An 18,952-nucleotide genomic window follows, 5' to 3' on the forward strand; every position below is an offset into this window, starting at 1 on the left:
TTTTTCCCCAGGTTTTTCCCTGCCTATGTCGTATTATAGAAATTGCTCACAATATGTCTGCATTTGAAATGTAGAATGATCTGTAGCTAGATGCTGCATCACAAGCCAGATATGTTTTCTGTGTTATGGTGAAGCTTGTAAAATCCTTAGCTTGTACTGATTTTAGAATGAGCTCAAAACCTCATTGCAACTTTGTGTAAGAGCCGGCAGTCATTTCCCCCTGTGTGTAATGGAAGACAGCTTCTTGGTGGTATATTTGCATTTGGGGTTGGACTGCTGTGGTTACAGATGTTTTTATTTGTTCATTTGCCATTGGTGATATCAGGAACGCTGATTAGAGAGCATTAGAAGAGGGTTGCCTTTGAAGTGGGGGAATAACTAGATCTGTATGGAGATGCACCTGGGGTAAAAGGCCAGGAAGCAAGCTCCAGTGGCTAAAGGGAACAAGAATGCATAACTCCTCAAGTGAGCTGGCATCTGCTAAGAAATGCTGGAGCAGTCAAAGGAATTCATCTTTTATATTGTGCTTTAGTCCTATAGCATTGTAGCGTTTTTGTAGCCTGTTGCCAGGTTAGCACAGTTGTGGCCTCCTCCAGAAAACCTTCTTAGATCTCCCCAGTTATCCTCATAACCCAGTTCCTCTCCCACAGCAGGCAGCTCCCTGGACACATGTCTGCCTCACACTGTCTTACATCCGGTCCCTTAGTTTGTGCCTGTTGCACAACCCCTGGCTCAAAACACTTTACAAACACTGCCCATTTGTTTACAGCACCCTAGCAAAAGAAAGGAGCATCTGAATAACTACACTTCTAGATGGAGAAATTGAGTCTGATAGGGACGAAGTGAAAACTGGAAACAGACTCCTGCTGGGTGTGTGGCCCCATGAATAAATGACCCAGGAAGGTGTGAATGTTTGTGTGTGTACCTTACTCCGAAAGTTCCCATGTACAGAGTATGTGTGGCATGGTAGATGTAAATATACCACCAGCCCAACCATATGTTTCTGCCTCCTCTAGAAATTTTTTTTGCACTGTGCAGTGTAGGAGGATCAGGTGACCAAGGTTTTTTAGAATTTTCCCTTTTGGGACCCTGAAGATGACACACCACGATTTTGAGACAGTGACATCATTGCATTCCTCTTTGAGCTCCGCCATCCTGGCCCTGTCTTCCACCTGGGCTGCTGTGCCTGCCTTCATTCACAGGAGAAGAACAGGTATAGTGCCCATGTCATAGGAACCAGTCCCATGCTGGGGAGGAGGGGGCTGATGGAAACAGGCCTCCTTGAGAAGGGGTATTTGAGCAGAATGTAAATGACTGAGGAGTGAATAGCAAAGAGATCATTATAGAAGGATTGCACTTGAAATTGGGGAGTAACTAGATCTGTAGGGAGATGCAGCTTCCTTTCCAGAGGACATAACATTTGCAAAGGTCCTGAGTTGAGAGGGAACATGGTATGCTCAATAAACTTACCGGGCAGTGTGGCTGGAGCTGGAGGTGTAGGTAAGAGAGGCAGATAGCAGACTGACCATACAGGAACTGGTTGATCATGGCAGGGAACTTTGCATTATGCTAAGAGCAAAGAGAAGCCCTTAGAGGACAGAAGGGCTGGGCTTATCCCATCTGGCTTCCAAGGGGGAACTCAATAGAAGGGTCAATGATAGGTGTAGGAAGACTGAGGGTGGGGGTGTTTTATGAGGCAGGCCACAGCAGAACCTAGAAGGTGGAGAGATTATAGAAGGTGAGAATTGATGACTGGGTTTAGGAATCATCAGCAAAGAGACAACATTGATGGCCCATGCCTGAGTGGTCACCCAGGGGAGAACATAGAGAAATAAGACCTTGTATGATGCCTTGGCATCTGGAAGTGGAGCAGCAACTGGCAAATGAAACCTGGAAGGAGGAACATGAGTCAGGAGACCAAAAACATAATGCCTGGTTAACCAGGAGGGATGCTCAAAGTGGGACTGAGAGAGCCACAACCCACAGAGAAGGTGGGGGAAGAAGAATGACTAAGTGCCTTCACTAGATGTTAGGATGGTGGCTCTCTAGTGATGGGGACCAAGTCTGACTGGAGAAAGAGGAGGCCTGGAGGATAGGCAGTTCTTTGGTGGCATTTTGCTCCTCAAGGTGGGGCAGGTTTGCTGTGCCACAATTACAGACTTGCTTGAGCAGTGGAAAATTCCACATCTTTTTCTAAGGTTGATTTGAATTTGATGCAGGGTGGTATTGTCATAGGATGCACTCAAGTTTCTAGGCTGCACCAGGTGCCCCTCCTTGCCAACTGTGGCAGTACCTCAACTGCATAGAAAAGTCAAGGCAAAGATCCTGACCCACGCACTCCTTTCAAAATTGCACCCCTTGCCAGACTCTGCTGGGCCTGCCCACAAGGATGTGGAGTCAAGGGGATTGATGACTGATCCAAACTTCTGGGTTCGCTGCTGGCACTGGGCAAGGCAGCTTCTGAAGGGTGTGTGCACTGTGTCAGGTTCAAGTACTCTCTTCTCTCTCAGGTGAGGCTCTCAGGTGTGAGCTTCCTTGCCAGTGAGAGAAAAAGTTCTGTGTCAGGTGCAGGGAGTGTGTTTTGTGTGGCATGTATGTACATGTCATGCATGTGGTGTGTGTGTGTGTGTGTGTGTGTGTATGTGTGTGTTATTGTGTAGCGTGTATAGTTTATGTGTATGAAGCCCTGAGAAGAGATGTGTGGTGAGGCTCACAGCTCAGCACAGCTGTGCCCTCTGCTGACCACTTCCCTGAGGTGTGGGTGGGCCTGCCTGCTGGCAGAACCTTAGTGAGGCAGCAAGAGGTGGGGAGGGAAGAGGCCGTCAATCTCAGGCTGCCCCTTCTTTCAACAGTTGTGGACAGGGAGTGTTACTAGGCAGAAGAGGCCAGGCTACATGGCTCACCACTTCACAAATAAATATTCAGAGTTAAATTGGTAGGAAAATAGGTTTTATTCAAAGCCAGCTTTGAAGGAAGATAGAAGAAACTGTTTAAAAATTTTTATGTTGGAAGGCTTTGGGGAGAGGGAAAAGCAGGAAATATACATGTGCTGACTGAGTTAGCCTATGCTAGATGGCCCCAGGACGACCCTTCAGCATGAACAAGTTGCTGTCAGTTTCATAGGGGCCTCCAACTTCATAGGGAGCCCACTTCCTGGCACTTTAGGAGTGGTCAGGAGGCCTAAAACAACTGCTCTCCCTGCACACAGTGCCCCACCATTGCATTTTGTGCACTGCTAAGAGATAGAACTAAAAAATCAGAATCACAGAAGTGTTTTAATTTCTCATAGTAAGAAAATGGCAAAGTTTTGTTAGCATCTCTGTGTGTGCACCTTTTATGTGTGTGGGGGGGGGTACTGGGGATCTAACCACTAAGCAACATCCTTAGCCCTTTTTATGTTTTTTTGTTTTTTGTTTTTGTGACAGGGTCTCACTAAGTTGCTGAGGGTCTTGCTAAGTGGCTGAGGTTGGCCTCAAACTTGCCATACTACTGCCTCAGCCTCCCTGATATATCTGGACATTTTAATGTATTTTTATTGATACTGAAGAGTTGTCTTCCAGGAGGGCCATCCTCGTGTACCCAGCTGCAGAATGTGACAGCCACCTGTGGGGTCTGAGGCATGATTTCCTTGCTATGCAGTGTAGTGGCCAGATTTCCCCTTTTCTTTGTTTCAGAGTGAAATTCAGAGACCCTGGAGCAAATTGACACTATACTTACAGGACAACTGTTCACCTGAATGGTTCAGCTTCTCTGCTCCATTTGATACCAGGCCCTGCCTTTGAGACTACCACCTCTGACCTGGCCAGGGACCTTCTCTGGGTGCAATCCCAGGAGCTTTGCTTGCTTGCACTTGAGTCACAGAAAAAAAAAAAAAAAAACTACAGATTTGGGAAACAGGTGATCACTTTCCCAGGGAAAGTGTGTATCCCACTTAGATGGATATGGACACTGACAACAGAGGAGAGAGGCCTCTCCTGATTTTACTTTTGTTTACATTTATTAAGGGTAGCTCCTAAAAATCAACCTTAGAGAAAACATGTAACCTTTAATATAAATTTTAGCCTCGTAGATTGCACCTTCCCTTTGGTTTTTCAGTATCTAGAACACTGTTTTAGTTATCAATAGGACTTTTGATGAAATGAGACATCTATTCTGTTAGAAATGCCAGGATGCTGTAAGGAATCAAACATGCATTTGGAAGTAGCTCAGCAAGGCAAACTCTGATTCTGCAGAAGGGTCTTCTACCAAATTGGCAAGCAAGTACGTTTGGGAAACAGTCTACCTGTTTTTATCCCTAATCCAGCACTGCCCCTTGCTCTGATAGGAGGAGCTCAGGTTACAATCTACGTAACTGGCTAATTCAAAACCAGGGACAGCAGAGGGAAAGGCTATAGTTAAAATGGCTACAATTGGATCTTACATCCCAAATAAGACTAAATACTAGATTCTCAAAATGGACCACCAGACTTTCTATTTCTCACAATTCCTTAAATAAACTAAAAAGGAAGCAGAGGAGCAGATTTTCTTGATATCATAAAGAATCTCTATATTTCATCAGCATCTTATTTCAGTTAAATTCAAGGACCAAGCAAGACCACCTACCATTGTCTTCACATCCCAAGGTCACTAATCCTTGCCATAATTGCAATTTTAATTATTGTTGCTTGAGTATTTATTTTTTCCAAATATGTGCTCTTCACACATATTATCCTTAATTTTTAAGCTTTCCCTGCAAGGTACAGATTATGAACATTTTGTAGGGTACAGATTATAACACTTTGCCCTAGAGTGGTCCAGTCACTCAAATACATTAAAATGTTTGAGTTGTGATTTGAAACTAGGAATGCTTGACTGAAAAGTCCTTGGGTGTTTCTCTTAGCCCATTATAATTCATTTACTACTGAATGTTATTCTGGACACTATGGCCAACAAAATAAGATTTGAAAAATAAATTGAGGGGCTGGAATTGTGGCTTAGCGCTAGAGCGCTTGGCTAGCATGTGTGAGACCCTAGGTTCGATCCTAAGCACCACATAAAAATAAAATAAAGATATTGTGTCCAACTATAACTAAAAAATAAATATTAAAAAAAATTTTTAAAAAGAAAAAGAAATTGAGCCTTCAACTATTAAAAAGGAGAAAATATTAATAAAGTATTAATGTTGTCATCAATAGGATTTGGAAGCACAAAATTTAGAAGATTTAGTGAAAAAAAAATTATCAGAACAAATAAGGGAATCTGGTAAAATGGCAGGAAACATGATAATGACCCCAAATTCTCTTTACCAGACATGTAAATTTCAAAAGGACAATACCTAGAACATTGAGGGAGAGGAGGGCAACACCCATGTTAGTTGCTGGTCAAATCAATTACTTCAAGCCTCATAGACTACTAACCAGTTAGAAAATAAGATGGGAAAAGATCATGCTTACTTTAGTAGCAATGATCATAACACAGCACATATAATATTGCATGTAATGACACAAAATACATAGAAACAAACCAAATGGGGAACTCCAGAAACCTATATGATGAAAGTCAAAAACTTTACTGAGCTGAAAAGGGAATCTTCAGTTAGTTATAGGCATATGTCAATTAGTGGTTAAAAATGCACAATGTTGTAAAAATGTCAGTGTTCCCTCAATGAATTCTCAGCTCTTGAAAGAGACTTAATTGCAAGGGTGTTAAATTTAATATCTTCATCAAGTTAAGTCAAAATTTAAATGGAAGAATATATTAAAAAGGAGAGCAAAGATTTCTGAGAGTTGGAGTAGTGAAACTTCATCCCTAAGTGTGTTACGAAGTACAGTAGAGGAGCAAAGATGCATAATTAGGTAATTGAGGAGGAAATAGATATGCTAGAGACAGACACTTTCATGTGTAAATAAAATACAGCATAGAGGGAGCATCAACAAAATTTATGGGAAAAAGGCAGGATTTCTGAATAAATGGGGTTAGGTCAATTGATCTTGTCTTCTTAAAATTCTACTTCTTAAAGCTTTCTATAGTATTAAAAAGAATCTTTCAACTTGAAAGACAGCAACAGATTGGAAAAAGTATTGTAAAATATTTTCAGGAAATAGGACAAAGTTCCAATTTATTATAAGAGATTGTACAAAGAAAGATATTCCAAATCTTAGTAGAGGAATGAGCATAAGATATACAAGTGCAGTTTACAAAAGAAGCAATCAAATTAGAAAGAAATGTTACTCAAGAAATGCCTTACAAGGATATTGGAGGTATGAGCCACCACTTTCAGATATTGGTTGTTTAGCCTCCTTGGCTGGGGTTAGATATGAGCATCTCCTTTTCAAATCATGTCAGTACATTTGTATATTAAGCTCACTTGCTCTCCTTCTCGTATCCCACTGGCTTTATGGCAAATGCCTATCACATGTGAAGACAGTAGTTCTCTCCGAGCACATTATACTCCATGTAAGTAAGTGTAAAATTTCTTCATGGTAGAAACTCCACGTGTCCAGCTGTCAACTTACACATGGAACCTTGCATCAAGCTTGGAGAATACTGGGAGGTGCACAGTGCATGAGTCAAAGGCAGGCTGGTGTGGGGCTGCTTTCAGGAAGCTGGCTCTTTGGCTGGGCAAATGAGACTTACCACTTACCCACAGGGAGCAGCCAGAGAGCAGAATGAGGTCTAATCTCTCTTTGCCTTGTGTCCCCCTCTATCTAAGAAAGGATTGGATCTTCAGTATTCCCCATCCTTTGCCCTTCAAGTCAGCACTTTGGGGAATTTCACTTTCTGCAACTTGTATTGTTATAGGGCGGGGACCTTCTGGGAAACTGAAGCAGCATGAAGGCCCCCTATGTCCCTGATTCTTGGGAACAGGTCAGAAAGATCTCAGACATGTTGCTCAGGGTAGCAGGCATGAGTTCATTAGAAGGAATGGGAATGGGAAAAAAGGGACACTGTCAAGGGAGAGTAAGTCCTCTCAGAGGGGAGAGGGGGTGTGCCTCTCCTGCTCTCCAGCATTTTGAGGATCCCAGGGAGGTTTCCAGAATCCTGCTGAGGTTCTCCTCTTGACTTTTGACTAATGATGACATCAGACTTTCAAATCCCCACTGCCATGACAACTCTAGGTCATTTTGGCCCAGGCTGACCCATTCTAAATAGAACCTCTTCTTACAGGAGGTCAGGGGGAATTATCCTTATCTCTTTGAGTTCTGGGATCTGGTCTGCGTAAGGGTCACCACTGCCCCCCACCCCCACAGGGTAACTTGTGTTGTTCTTGACTGCGCTTTGGGCCTGCATTTCTTCTGCAGACAACAGGTCATTTGCTTAGGAATGTAACATATCTTGTCGACTTAAGCCAGACAGGGCTGCAGGTAAATTGCTTTTTAAAAGTGAAACTGTGTGGGGATCAGCACTGTAGTCCCCATTGATAGAATTATCCCATTAACCTCATTTTCCCTCCACTCATGTCTGTCCATCTCCTATTAGTATCACAAAAGCAATTGGCATTTTTTGTTTTCCCAAAATAAAAACAAGTGAATGTCCTTTTTGCCAAATTACACATTACCTGCCAGCCCTGAACTGGAGGGCAATTGGGACAGAGGAGTCAATGGCTAAGATCCATTCCAATCTAACTCAAAGGTGGGGTAGCTGGCTTTAACATACTGAAACTAATATCGTGTGAATTAACTTGGCAGGTACAAAAATTTTTAAGTTTCCACAAATACAGACATTGATGATAGGCTGGATCAAACAGAGTTACATGCAATTCTTTACATAGAATTTCTCAGTGTGTTTTTAATGGACATTGGTATATCCAGAAAAGGAGTAAATGCACAGTTTTTTGCTAACTCACTGATTTTTTTTTTCCTGGAGAATCTTAGGTCTGCTCTTCTGTGGAAATTAGGAAGGGGTGACTTTCATTTTCACCTGCTTGTTCTAGTAGCAGTGGGTCTTAATGGACACAGCATGTTTTAACATCCACTTCAGAAGAAAAATAATTTTATATACATATAAATTTCTCATCAGAAGCAGGCAGATGGTAAGGTTGTTAGGTCATTGTCACAAACTGTCTCACTGTCACAAACCCAGTGCAGTCATTTTCTAAAGGGGAGAGACTTTTTACAAAGGGATCTTTCCTTGAGTTCTTTTCAACGCATACATTCGTTAAAATCAAAACAAGATTGTAATTGTTCTCAGTTTTGTGAACATAGCAGAGCGGCTGAATTAATATTTTGTTTATTAGTATTACAAAATTCTTCTTCAATAGTTTTGGTTTGGTTTGGTTTGGTTTTTGGAACTGGGGGGTTGATCCCAGGGATGCTTAAACACTGAGCCATATCCTCAGCCCTTTTTTATTTTGAGACAGGGTCTCACTAAGTTGCTTAGGGCCTCGATCAATCACTGAGGCTGGCTTGGAATTTATGATCCTCCCCCCTGTGCTACTCGAGCCACTGGGATTACAGGTGTGCCCCACTATACCCTGCACCTTTCACTTTTGAGTGAAAGACTAGGGATGCAGCTCAGTGGTGAGCACTTGCCTAAGTTTGATCCCAGGACTGGAGAAAAAAAAGAAAGAAAAAAGAGATTTGAGTGTTTGAGTGGAATAGTTCAAGTTGACCTTCAAATGTGTTTATTAAACACAATGTCTTTGGACCTGACTGTGAGGCCACTGTCATGTGACTCCCTGTTTCTGCTGGAAGGAGACAGCAATAACTACACCAAGTGTCCACTTTCAACATACTGGACATTCCTTCTCTACTAACAGGGGCCCAAGTTCCTGCTGTTATCTTGAAATGTTTTATTGAAATATGTTTTTATAGACTGTTGCTTCCCTTCTATCCCCAGTAAGAATTAAGCTAAGAAAAGTGAACACTGTGGAAGTCATTCCCATGAACAATGAACAGAATCAGAGAAGCTGCTTAAAGTGTTTATCTTGTCATGGAATGATCTGAGAAAAGGGTTGCCTAAATTTAGGAATTCTCCAAAAGTAGGAAGGAGAATCTTTAAAATCAAGAAAGCTCACCATGGTTCCAAGAAGCTTGCAGAGTGTCTGGCTTATGAGAAATGAATATTAACCTGTACAGGACAGGCACCCTTGTCCAGTGTCCATTACTCTTATTTTTTAATATTTTTCCCACCAAGGCCTGGCTCAGGAGAGCCAGGGCACATCATCCTGGTGCCATTACTGGCTCATTGTGCAGCATGACATGATGCTTTTAATGCCCCATGCACAAAGCGGCCAGGCAGGGCTCCCACACTTGGGAGTTCTGAGTCCAGACTGAGGGTGGGGACCAGCCTTCTGCCTGAGCACAATCTCCAGGGCAAGCGTTAGAGAGCACCAGCAGTTGCTGTGGCAGGATACTGACTTTCAGGGAGTTTGTCCCATCAAGGGGGCCAGTCATTGGTACCAGCTGCAGCCCCCTCCCCTCAGGCTCCATGCTGTCTGGATTCCTAGACATCATACCTCCTATGTCTAGGTGACCAGGAGACTCTTATGAAAGCAGCTAAGCTGCACCAATTCTTTATTTAAATTTTTTGGGGGGGTACTGAACCCAGTGATGCTTTACCATTGAGCTACATCTTCAGCCCTTTTAATTTTTTACTTTGAAACAGGGTTTTGTTAAGTTATTGAGGGTCTTACTAAGTTGTTGAGGCTGGCCTTGAACTTACTATCTTCTTATCTCAACCTCCTGAGTTGTTTAGATTACAGGTGTGTACCAGCTTCATGAAATTATTATTATTATTATTATTATTATTATTATTATTAGCTTTAATTAGTTACACATGACTGTACAGTGATCTTGATATATCAAACATTTGAATCAAATGGGGTATAATTACTTCTTTTTCTGAGAGTACAGGTTGCTGAATCACATTGGTCATACAGTCACGTATATACATACAGCAATAGTAGTGTCTATTTTATTCCTCTGTCCTTCCTATCCCCCCTCCCTTCCCTCCCCTCACTTCTCTCTACCCAATCTAAGGTGATACACTTCTTTTTTTTTCCCCCTCACATGGTCATACATGTAATCTGTATAATGATGAGGGTCTCCTTCCATCTTCCGTGCAACTCCCCTTCTCCCTCCCTTTCCCTCCCACCTCTCTTTCCTATCTAGAGGTAATTTTCTTCTCATGCTCTTCCTTCCTACCCCATTTTTGAGTCACCTCCCTTATATCAGAGAAGACATTCAGCATTTGTTTTTTTGGAATTGGCTAACTTCACTTAGCATAATCCGCTCTAATGCCATCCATTTCCCTGCAAATGTTATGATCTTGTTACTTTTTACTGCTGAGTAATATTCCATTATGTATAAATGCCACATTTTTTTTATCCATTCATCCATTGAAGGACATCTAGGTTGGCTCCACAGTCTAGCTATGTGAATTGTGCTGCTATAAACATTGATGTGGCTGTGTCCCTGTAGTATGCCGTTTTTAGGTCTTTTGAGTGTAGTCTGTGAAGAGGAATAGCTGGGTCAAATGGTGGTTCCATTCCCAGTTTTCCAAGGAATCTCCATACTGCTTTCCAAATTAGCTGCACCAATTTGCAGTCCCACCAGCAGTGTATGAGTGTACCTTTTTTCCCCGCATCCTTGCCAGCACTTGTATGACTGATTCAAGTACTGTTTGAGAGTACAGCCCAGGGGGAAAAAGCAGAACCCAGACAGGGAGGAAGGACTCACTGAGTCACATAAGTTGTGATGGGTAGAGTGACTGCAGCACCCGGCTCCTGAACTGTCTTCCAGGTGGTACTGCTGGGAATTTTCGGCAGCTTTTCTTGCTTGATACTGGGTTTTCCTGGAGTTGACAAAAACCTCTTGTCTTTGTTGAATTTTAGAAATGGCTTCAGACATACCTGGATCGGTGACATTGCCTGTTGCCCCAATGGCGGCCACTGGACAGGTGAGGATGGCAGGAGCCATGCCTGCCCGTGGAGGAAAGCGGCGTTCTGGGTAAGCAGCCTCCGCATTTCCAGGAATTGGACATAATAAATGTTGAGCAATGATCTTGACCTGTTGGGAAAGTATTGTTTTTTCCCCTCCTGTAGAATAAGAACTCAGCAGCTCACATCCTGTTTAGATTTTGCAAGATTCCTAAATATGCACATGATTTGCTTCTAAGTGTTTTGGGCCTTGGCACCCAGCTGGGGACTTCTGTTTGCTTATCCTTGTGGTGGGAATGTGCTTAGTGACCCTGCTTGGGACTTCTTCAGGTCATCTCTCAAAGGAGGCTTGCTCTTCACCACCACAAGTCCCCCCACCCACCCACCCCGCAAGCTCTAAGGCTTGATTTGTTAGCTGAGTTCCAGGCCCTATGGGCTGCAAAGGATCACCTGGAGCCCTCCATCATTTTCTCTGGCTGCCCATCTGTGGGCAATGTACAGAATTCCTTTCAAAATAACGGGCTAAAGCCTGTGTCTGAAGTCCAGACAGCTTGAATCACATGCTATTACTGGCTAATAAAGTTGATAACAATAATAGTGCTATTAACTATGCTAGTTCTGAGAGACAGAAAGACCAGCACTTTTGAGCAGATAGGATCAAAACTGCAACTACTCATACTGAATTAGAGCAAACAACCAACCACAACCCTATAGGTAAAACTTTACTGACATTTCAGACTCAGTTATCACTTAACTCCTTTCCAGCACCAAATCTATTTTATTTTCAGTGAAATATTTGACCAACAAGGTTTCTCACAAAGTCAAAGCAACTTTTACTTTTAATGCAACTTCTGGTAATACATGGGCTCTCCTGGAAAGCAACTGTACTGTTACTGCAGAACATGATTCTGACAGCCCAACACCTATGGGGTGGACCTATTTTTTAATGGTCCAGCATTTTTTAAAATTTTATAATTAATTTTTAAAAATTTTTTGTTTTAATTAGTTACACATGACAGTACAATGACCTTGACATATCATACATTTGAATCAGATGGGATATAATTTAATTCTGAGAGTTTCCTTTAAACCAGTGTGATTCTTAAAGGGGACAGAGACAAGAGATAGATGTGTATTAGCATCTGGGATTGAGTGGGCCTAAGAAGAAAAAGATATTCAGCTCTATAATTTCAGAATGTAAAATAGATTATTGTGTGTGTGGTATAGTCTGAAGATGGGGCCCGAGATTTTCATGATTGTTAAGAAGGTTTAAAGTACTAAGAACTGGAGCTCAGAGCTTAGGCTGCCTTCACCTTGCTTTAGCATGCTCATTTTTGGTGCTGATGTAGCCAGTTTTGCATTTTCAGTTTCGTTATTTTGGCAGAGGGACTTGCAGAGCTGGGATGAGAAATGTTGGTGCCCCTAGGCAAAACTCCTCAGATCAGCTCTGTAATAAATGATGTGGCTTGCCTCTGGGGCTCACTGCAAAGCAACCTTCCTATTTTAACCAGCCATTCTTGCTAACAAGGTGCTAAGCTCAGCAGAGTCTGGGTTGCTAAAAGAATGTGCATGTGTGGTATCAGTATATAGATCATATAAATTTATTTTTTAGTTGTTGACAGACATTTATTTATTTATTTTTAATTTATTTATATGCAGTGCTGAGAATCAAATGCAGTGCCTCATACATTTCAGGCCAGTGTGCTACTGCTGAGCCACAAACACAGCCCCAATTATATAGATTTTTAATTGATTTTTAAAAAACACCAGGTCTTATAAAAATTATTTTAAATGTTTATGTGCTCTAACTGCATTCTATAGACAAAGCTTTATCCATCACCCAAGTCCTTTTTTAGAAAAGGCTAGCTCAGGACTCTGTTGAAGGAAGTAGGCCGGGTCAGGCCCAAGTCTAGGCCAAGATGCTCTGGTGCAACCCAATATTTTCAGGACTAAGAGCCCTCTCTGTGCTTGAGGGTGGGAGGGTGTCTTTGAGCCTCCCTCTGCTGGGACTTTCTGCCAGCTCCTTCCGGGACTGGGCTGAAATAAGCCAAGGCTGTGTTCCTCCTGGGCCTCCACGATCCTGACCTGAGTCCAGCATCCATACCCTGATTTCTGGTTGTTCCCTGGGCTAATGATTTGACCAGGGACTCAGTCCCATTTTTAAAGAATTCCTCAGAGCTGTCCCTTTTCCTTCTGGGTCTCTCTCTCCTTCTCTCTTAGGTGCATGTGTACACACACACACACACACACACACACACCATCAAGAGAAGAATCAAGAGTCTGAAGAGGACGGGAGCACCTGCTGATACCACATCCAGTGGCAAGGAGGGAGCACAGCCCCTTAAAGGCAACTTAACCTTCCCCTAGAGCCTGTCCAATGTTGTCCTCATTTTTAGGGTCCTTCTTCCTCCCCATCAGATTGAAAGAGCAAGCAAACGAAGATTCATTCCATTTGCTAAGCCTCCAGGATTTAGTGATTTATCCTGTGTTTTAGCAAAGGAACCTCTGTTTTTATAGAGCTGTTTCCATAGTAATTCTTGCATCTGACATTTTTATACATGTTTTGTTGAAATTCTGTAATTGAAGCCACCATGGCTGTGGAAGCTTTGATAACAATCCCTTCAACCAAACCCACTTATTAGCTCAGTGCAAAGGAGATCCAGGTAGAAGCCACATTCATCAAAAAGCAGATGATGCCACAGCGGGGCTCTGCTCTAAGGTCCACATTTGTTACTACTCTCCCTATCACTGGCGTCTTCCTCTCCCTGAGATTGTGGAACACACTTGGAGAGGTACAGGGAGAGAGGGAGAAGAAGAAAGAGAAATGGAGGTGATGGGAGAGATCCTTATGAGATCTCCCACTCTGACCTGATTACTCTGGTTGAAAGAAATGTAACAAATTTTCAGGAGAATCACCCAGCCCACTATATCTCAGTCTTGCAGCCAAGTGGAACTGATGATTTGAGGGTTATGGACCTTCCTCGCTGCATGGCTAGGCCAGCACTGTGGGTCCTTCCTGGATGAACTTTCTTCTGCTTCCCTGACAGCCCTGCATAGGAAGTGTCCCAGCAGGCTGGATGCTGTCCTGGAAGTTGGGACACAGGGTGAAGTTTCAGAAATTTCAGATTCCTTCTAGTGTGGTTGCACATTAGTGGGAGAGATGAGCTGAAATTGGTTACCTGAAATGAATTTCTGCAGTGACCTCCCTGATCTCAGAGAGGATGGCCAGGAGCAGGGACTTTAGCAGAGCAGAGGCAGTGTTTCTAATATTAGGGGGAGCAGCCATGATTGGGTAAGGGTCTGTGCCTATGCCCAGGCTAGACATTGATGGGGATGGAGTGTGGAAGTTGAGAGCAGAGAATATCAGTCCTGTCTCTCTGTGTTGGAATCCAGTGTTAGGCTTCTAAAATATCAATACTGAAGGAAAATTATTCATATTGCATCCAGCCAATACACCAAGGTCTCCTGAATAACCCCGTGAGCTATGAAAATGTGTTCAAATTAAAGGCATGTTTACATAGGCAGTTGTGTCACTTGGTTAGCACTTATACACCAGCATTACTATTGTAGAGTGTTTTCTAGCACCTGTCTGTAGCAGGATCTTTGGGCTGGCCCGGGATGCTCCTTTGCTACTACTGTTGAAGCACTCCTATTGACATGACCTTTTATCTTTCTCATTAGAACGTAAGTGAATTCTATTTGATGACTCATATTGGATGATGCATTATTATTACACAGCCCCAGTTAAGGAGGGAGATTCACATCACTCCCTCCTAATTAATGGCATATTCAGAAGTGATATCCTGGCTTGTTATGGAGATAAGAATTTAGGCTCCTTGACAGGGAAGTGAAGTCAGGTACATCTTCAGCTCACCTTTTGAATACTCATATCCTCCACTCATTGTGTTGAACTCTTTAAAGTGAATACAATAGGGCTTAAAAGTCATATTTTGATTTCTCTCTTTTATTATCCAGATGCTTCAGTACAATAGAGAGGAAAAAAGACATAAAACAAAGGATGATTTACTTAGGCTTTTTATAGCAGAAGAAATAAGTGTAGTTTATTGTAGTTATATTTAAAGTAGAGAATTGGAAGTGGTGACAGAAGATACCAGCAAGTGTTGCTCTGAGAGACCCTTTGTGTCCTTAGGATGGTTGCAATGTTTTGTCTGTGTTGCCGATAAGCAGGTAATACTGTTTCAGGTAGGGTGAATTTTCCTGAGAATTTGAATGATCATATGGGTCTGAATTTATCTCTGTGTTGGATCTCCATCTTTACACTTTTCTAAATTCCTAAATCTGATTGCTGCACACTGTGATTGCATACATGCACAGGTAGGAGACACAGTTTCTTGGTTTCTAATTTTTCATAGGCAAATCCTGGTTCCCAAGTTCCCAGTGGACTTCAGAAAACTCCAGGGCCCAGATCAGGGCCATTCCATTTTATTTTCCTTGTTCTTTTTCTTTCTTTTCTGTGTTTTTCTTGTTGTTGTTGTTGTTGTTGTTTTTAAATTTGATACTGGGTTTGAACCCAGGGATTATTTTCTACTCAGCTCCATTCCCAGCTCTTTTTAATATTTATTTTGAGACAGGGTCTCCTTAGGTGCCCAGTCTGGTCTCGAACTTGCAGTCTTCCTTACTCAGCCCCCTGAGTCACTGGGGTTACAAGTATGCACCACTGTGCCCTCCTAGGTCCATCTCTTTCTCTCTTATCCCCTCTGCTTGATTGAGCCCCAGCCAGCTTGGCCAAGCTGGGACCCACACAGTTCACTTGCCATGTCTGCTTCCTGGAAGATCAAGAAAAGAATAGGACTGTCTTTGCTAAAATGAGGTGACCGGTCATCCTCATTGTCCCAGAACTCTTTCAGTTTTATCACTGAAGTCTGAATCCCATGAATTCCTGGAAAATCAAAATATTTGATCACTCTAAATATCCCAAAGATCTGTAGCCTGAGCAGGGAGGACTGCCAAATACATTGCATTATGCAGAGCCTGAAGATCACATTCATATCAACTTAAGCCAAAAGGAATTTTAAAGATAACTTGAGGTTTTATTAAATACTTGCATGAGTTCTTTAGAGTTTTGAAAGTGCTACTTTCCACCACCCACCCACCCCATCCCCTGCCCCTGCCCTGAGCCCCTTAATGCTGATGTTTTTGATGTGGGCAGCAAAATTGCTCTTCCCCATTATGAACACTGGGTGGCAGTGTGGCCCTGTGGCTCAGTAAAATGTCCTGTGGATTTGGTTTCAGTATTCTTGGTGGTTGTCTCCCAGATTTAATTTTCTGAAAGGTGAGATGATGGCTTACCAGTTATGAAGAATATTGATGGCTTTGCTTCATTTAGAAATTCATGCATTCAGCTCTCATTTGTCTACAATCTAGACAACTGAAGCCAATGCCTAGCACCTGGCTTCCCAAACTGCTTTGTAGGGAGTGTGTGTGTCTGGCCCCCTGGTGGTGTGTATGTGGTCTTTTACCTGTACTATTTTGTATCACTTTTCTTGTTCACCTCCTTCTCTTTTTGCAGTGTTTTTTTTTTTTTTTTTTTTTTTTTTCCTGTTACTACTGTCATTTTTACAATTATCTAACTCCTTTTGTTCTTTTATTCTTAGCAGTTAGGATAGCTCTTGGGTCTGAGACAGGGATTCCAAATTGGCAGAGGATCAAATCAGTTGATTCTGAACAAAATGATGCCCAGATTAGAACTCTGACTGCCCTGGACATTAAAAAAAAAAAAAAAAAAACAAACGATTTTTTATAGCACAGAGAGTACGATTTGTCTCATGGCGGGGGTGGGGGGGCTCTCCTGGGGTGTGCTTGTGCAAGGATGGCTCTTTCTCTGCAACTTGGCCTGACTGTCCTGTGCTATCCCCAAGTCACCCATTGGCTACTCTGGGCTTTTAGACTCAGGGAGGTATGGTCATGCTTCTGTGGGGCCAGCAGCTCTGGCATCTGTGGTTGTGGTCTTTTAGCACACACCTCAATCTTACAATGAGCTGTTCTGACAAGGAATTTTCCAGTCCTGGCTGTCAGATAGGATGGCCGCCCTTTGCTTGGATTCCAGCAGCAAAACAGTGCCCCATCAATCAGGCCTACTAAGAACAGGAGGAGAACATGTTTTACCCAGGTGTCTCAAAGGGGCATTTGGGGTATTAGTCAAGCAAGTATCCATCAAGACTTTGTTTTATGTATGTTGTGAAGCCCAGTAAAGAGGGAATCCCAGTAATTATGTGGTGAGTTACAATAAGCAGACAGTCAATTTGAGTTAATTCAGGCCTCACATGACCATTTTCCCCTTAACAGCCATTTGTTAGACTTTGGACTTAACAGGACAGTGGCCTTGATTGAGCTTTCCACCAAGTCTTACCATGTCTCAAGACCTACCAGGTTTCAAGCAGCACAATTACTATTTGTCTCCTTTTCTGTTAATCTTTTTATCACCCTTAAAACTTTCTATTTTCAAAACCCCTTGAGCTTTTTCAGTCTGTTAACATACCATAAAATAAACAAGTAAAAAAAAAGGAAGTGACAAGGTGGAATGAAAGACATGGAGGGGAGGAGGTTTCCCCAAAGGTTTCCCCAAAGGGAGATAAGGAATGTCTCCCTTTCCAACACCAGCCTGGTCAACCCTTTGGTGGCCTGTTAGGGGTTCCACAGGGGCAAGTTGATACTTGAGCACCCAAGACCTTTCATTTTGCTTCTTCCTATCTTGAAGCTCTTTGATGACTGTGTAGAGATATTGCTTTTAGCCTTACAAAAGATTGGGAGCATTGGAGAGCAGTCTGAAGGAAAAAAGTGCCCCTCATTCCCACAGCTCAGGTTACCAGTTTCAGTGCCCTGCCTGTAACCAGCGTTTATTGTGACCTTCACTTTGCAGAATGGACTTCGATGATGAAGATGGTGAAGGTCCCAGTAAATTTTCAAGGTAAGTTTATTTTACTTTCTTTAAAGAAGCCAATAGCCAGCAGTCACCTTCCTGGGCACACAAGGATTTAATGTCTCTTGCCATTGAAAAGCCATTTCCCTGCACTTTGGCCTTCTTGTTTATACCTCCTTCTGTGCCAGGGTTTGGCCTAGTGGCAGCTAGCTATCAGCAGCCTTACTGTACCCCAGCCTAGAAGATCGGAAGTTAAATTAGATGTTCTTAATTCTGTTTGCTTTTTTAGTGGAACAATAACTAGTAACTTTAATTGACTCCTTTTTAAAAGACCTAAAGTTCATTTAGAAAAGAACTGCTATGATGAGTCTTCTTTTTCTACTACAGAAAATAAGGAGGAACATGGGTGGCTCTGTTCTAGATGCTTGTAAAACTTGGTTTGGGTTTCCTTAGAGCCATCACTCACTGGCCATGTGCTGGGCTCTGTGGGACTGTCCTGAATACAGAATACCTGGTAGAAAGGACCCTGGATCACAGGTGCAGGTGGTATTGTAACTGTTAGGTACACAAAGGAGAAGGCAGACCCAGCCCTGCTGCACCACATTTCCCCCTTTGGTGTATTCTGTTTGAGGCATGGTAGGAAACGTGGCAGTGTGGAGAGGAAGGCACCAGCCATTCTGTCATTCTAAGCATAGTTCCCATCTTTGCCCAGGTTAATTGTGGACAGTCTTGCCTTGATGTTCCTCTCTGTCACCCAAGCCTCCAGCCTCCCTAATTCTTGGTTGCTGGTGAACTTGAAAACTTGCCATATTTGGTGGTTGCTTTTTTCCTGCTTCTGTGGCCCATCATTTGGTCTACAGCCTCAGCTGTTCAAAACAGTTTTGAGAAGAATGATGTCTCTATCATCCCCCCTCTCCCCCGACTCCCGGTCAACTGAACTACCTGTTTGCTCTTCCCTGTGGTGGTTATTTTTTGGTTATGGTTCCTTTTATCCAGGACCAAAAATGGTCATAGCTGTGAATTTAGCATTTTTCTCACAACTCAGAGAGGGATGCCTGCCTCATTACATTTCAGGGATTACCAGAATCTTGAAGTCCATAGTAAAATTCTTTCTATCCCATAAACATTCTTCTCCAAGAACATGTCTTTCCATTTCCTAGTTTCTGCTTGGGGTGAAACAGTAAAAAGAAAATGGAAAACATTTCGATCACTAA

General features: G+C 42.6%; 1 protein-coding gene across 2 annotated transcripts in view; it reads left to right on the plus strand.

The window, feature by feature from the left end:
- Positions 1–10,815: 10,815 nt before the first annotated feature.
- Arnt2 (aryl hydrocarbon receptor nuclear translocator 2) overlaps positions 10,816–18,952 on the plus strand; it is a 121,651-nt gene continuing 113,514 nt past the window's right edge. For both annotated transcript variants that reach the window (XM_026388168.2, XM_077799786.1), the window contains exons 1-2: positions 10,816–10,928; positions 17,739–17,786. In XM_026388168.2, coding sequence (XP_026243953.2) covers positions 10,816–10,928; positions 17,739–17,786 — 161 coding nt within the window. The remainder of the gene's footprint in view (positions 10,929–17,738; positions 17,787–18,952) is intronic.

This window comes from Urocitellus parryii, chromosome 6, assembly GCF_045843805.1.
Source record: "Urocitellus parryii isolate mUroPar1 chromosome 6, mUroPar1.hap1, whole genome shotgun sequence".
Taxonomy (NCBI): Eukaryota; Metazoa; Chordata; class Mammalia; order Rodentia; family Sciuridae; genus Urocitellus; species Urocitellus parryii.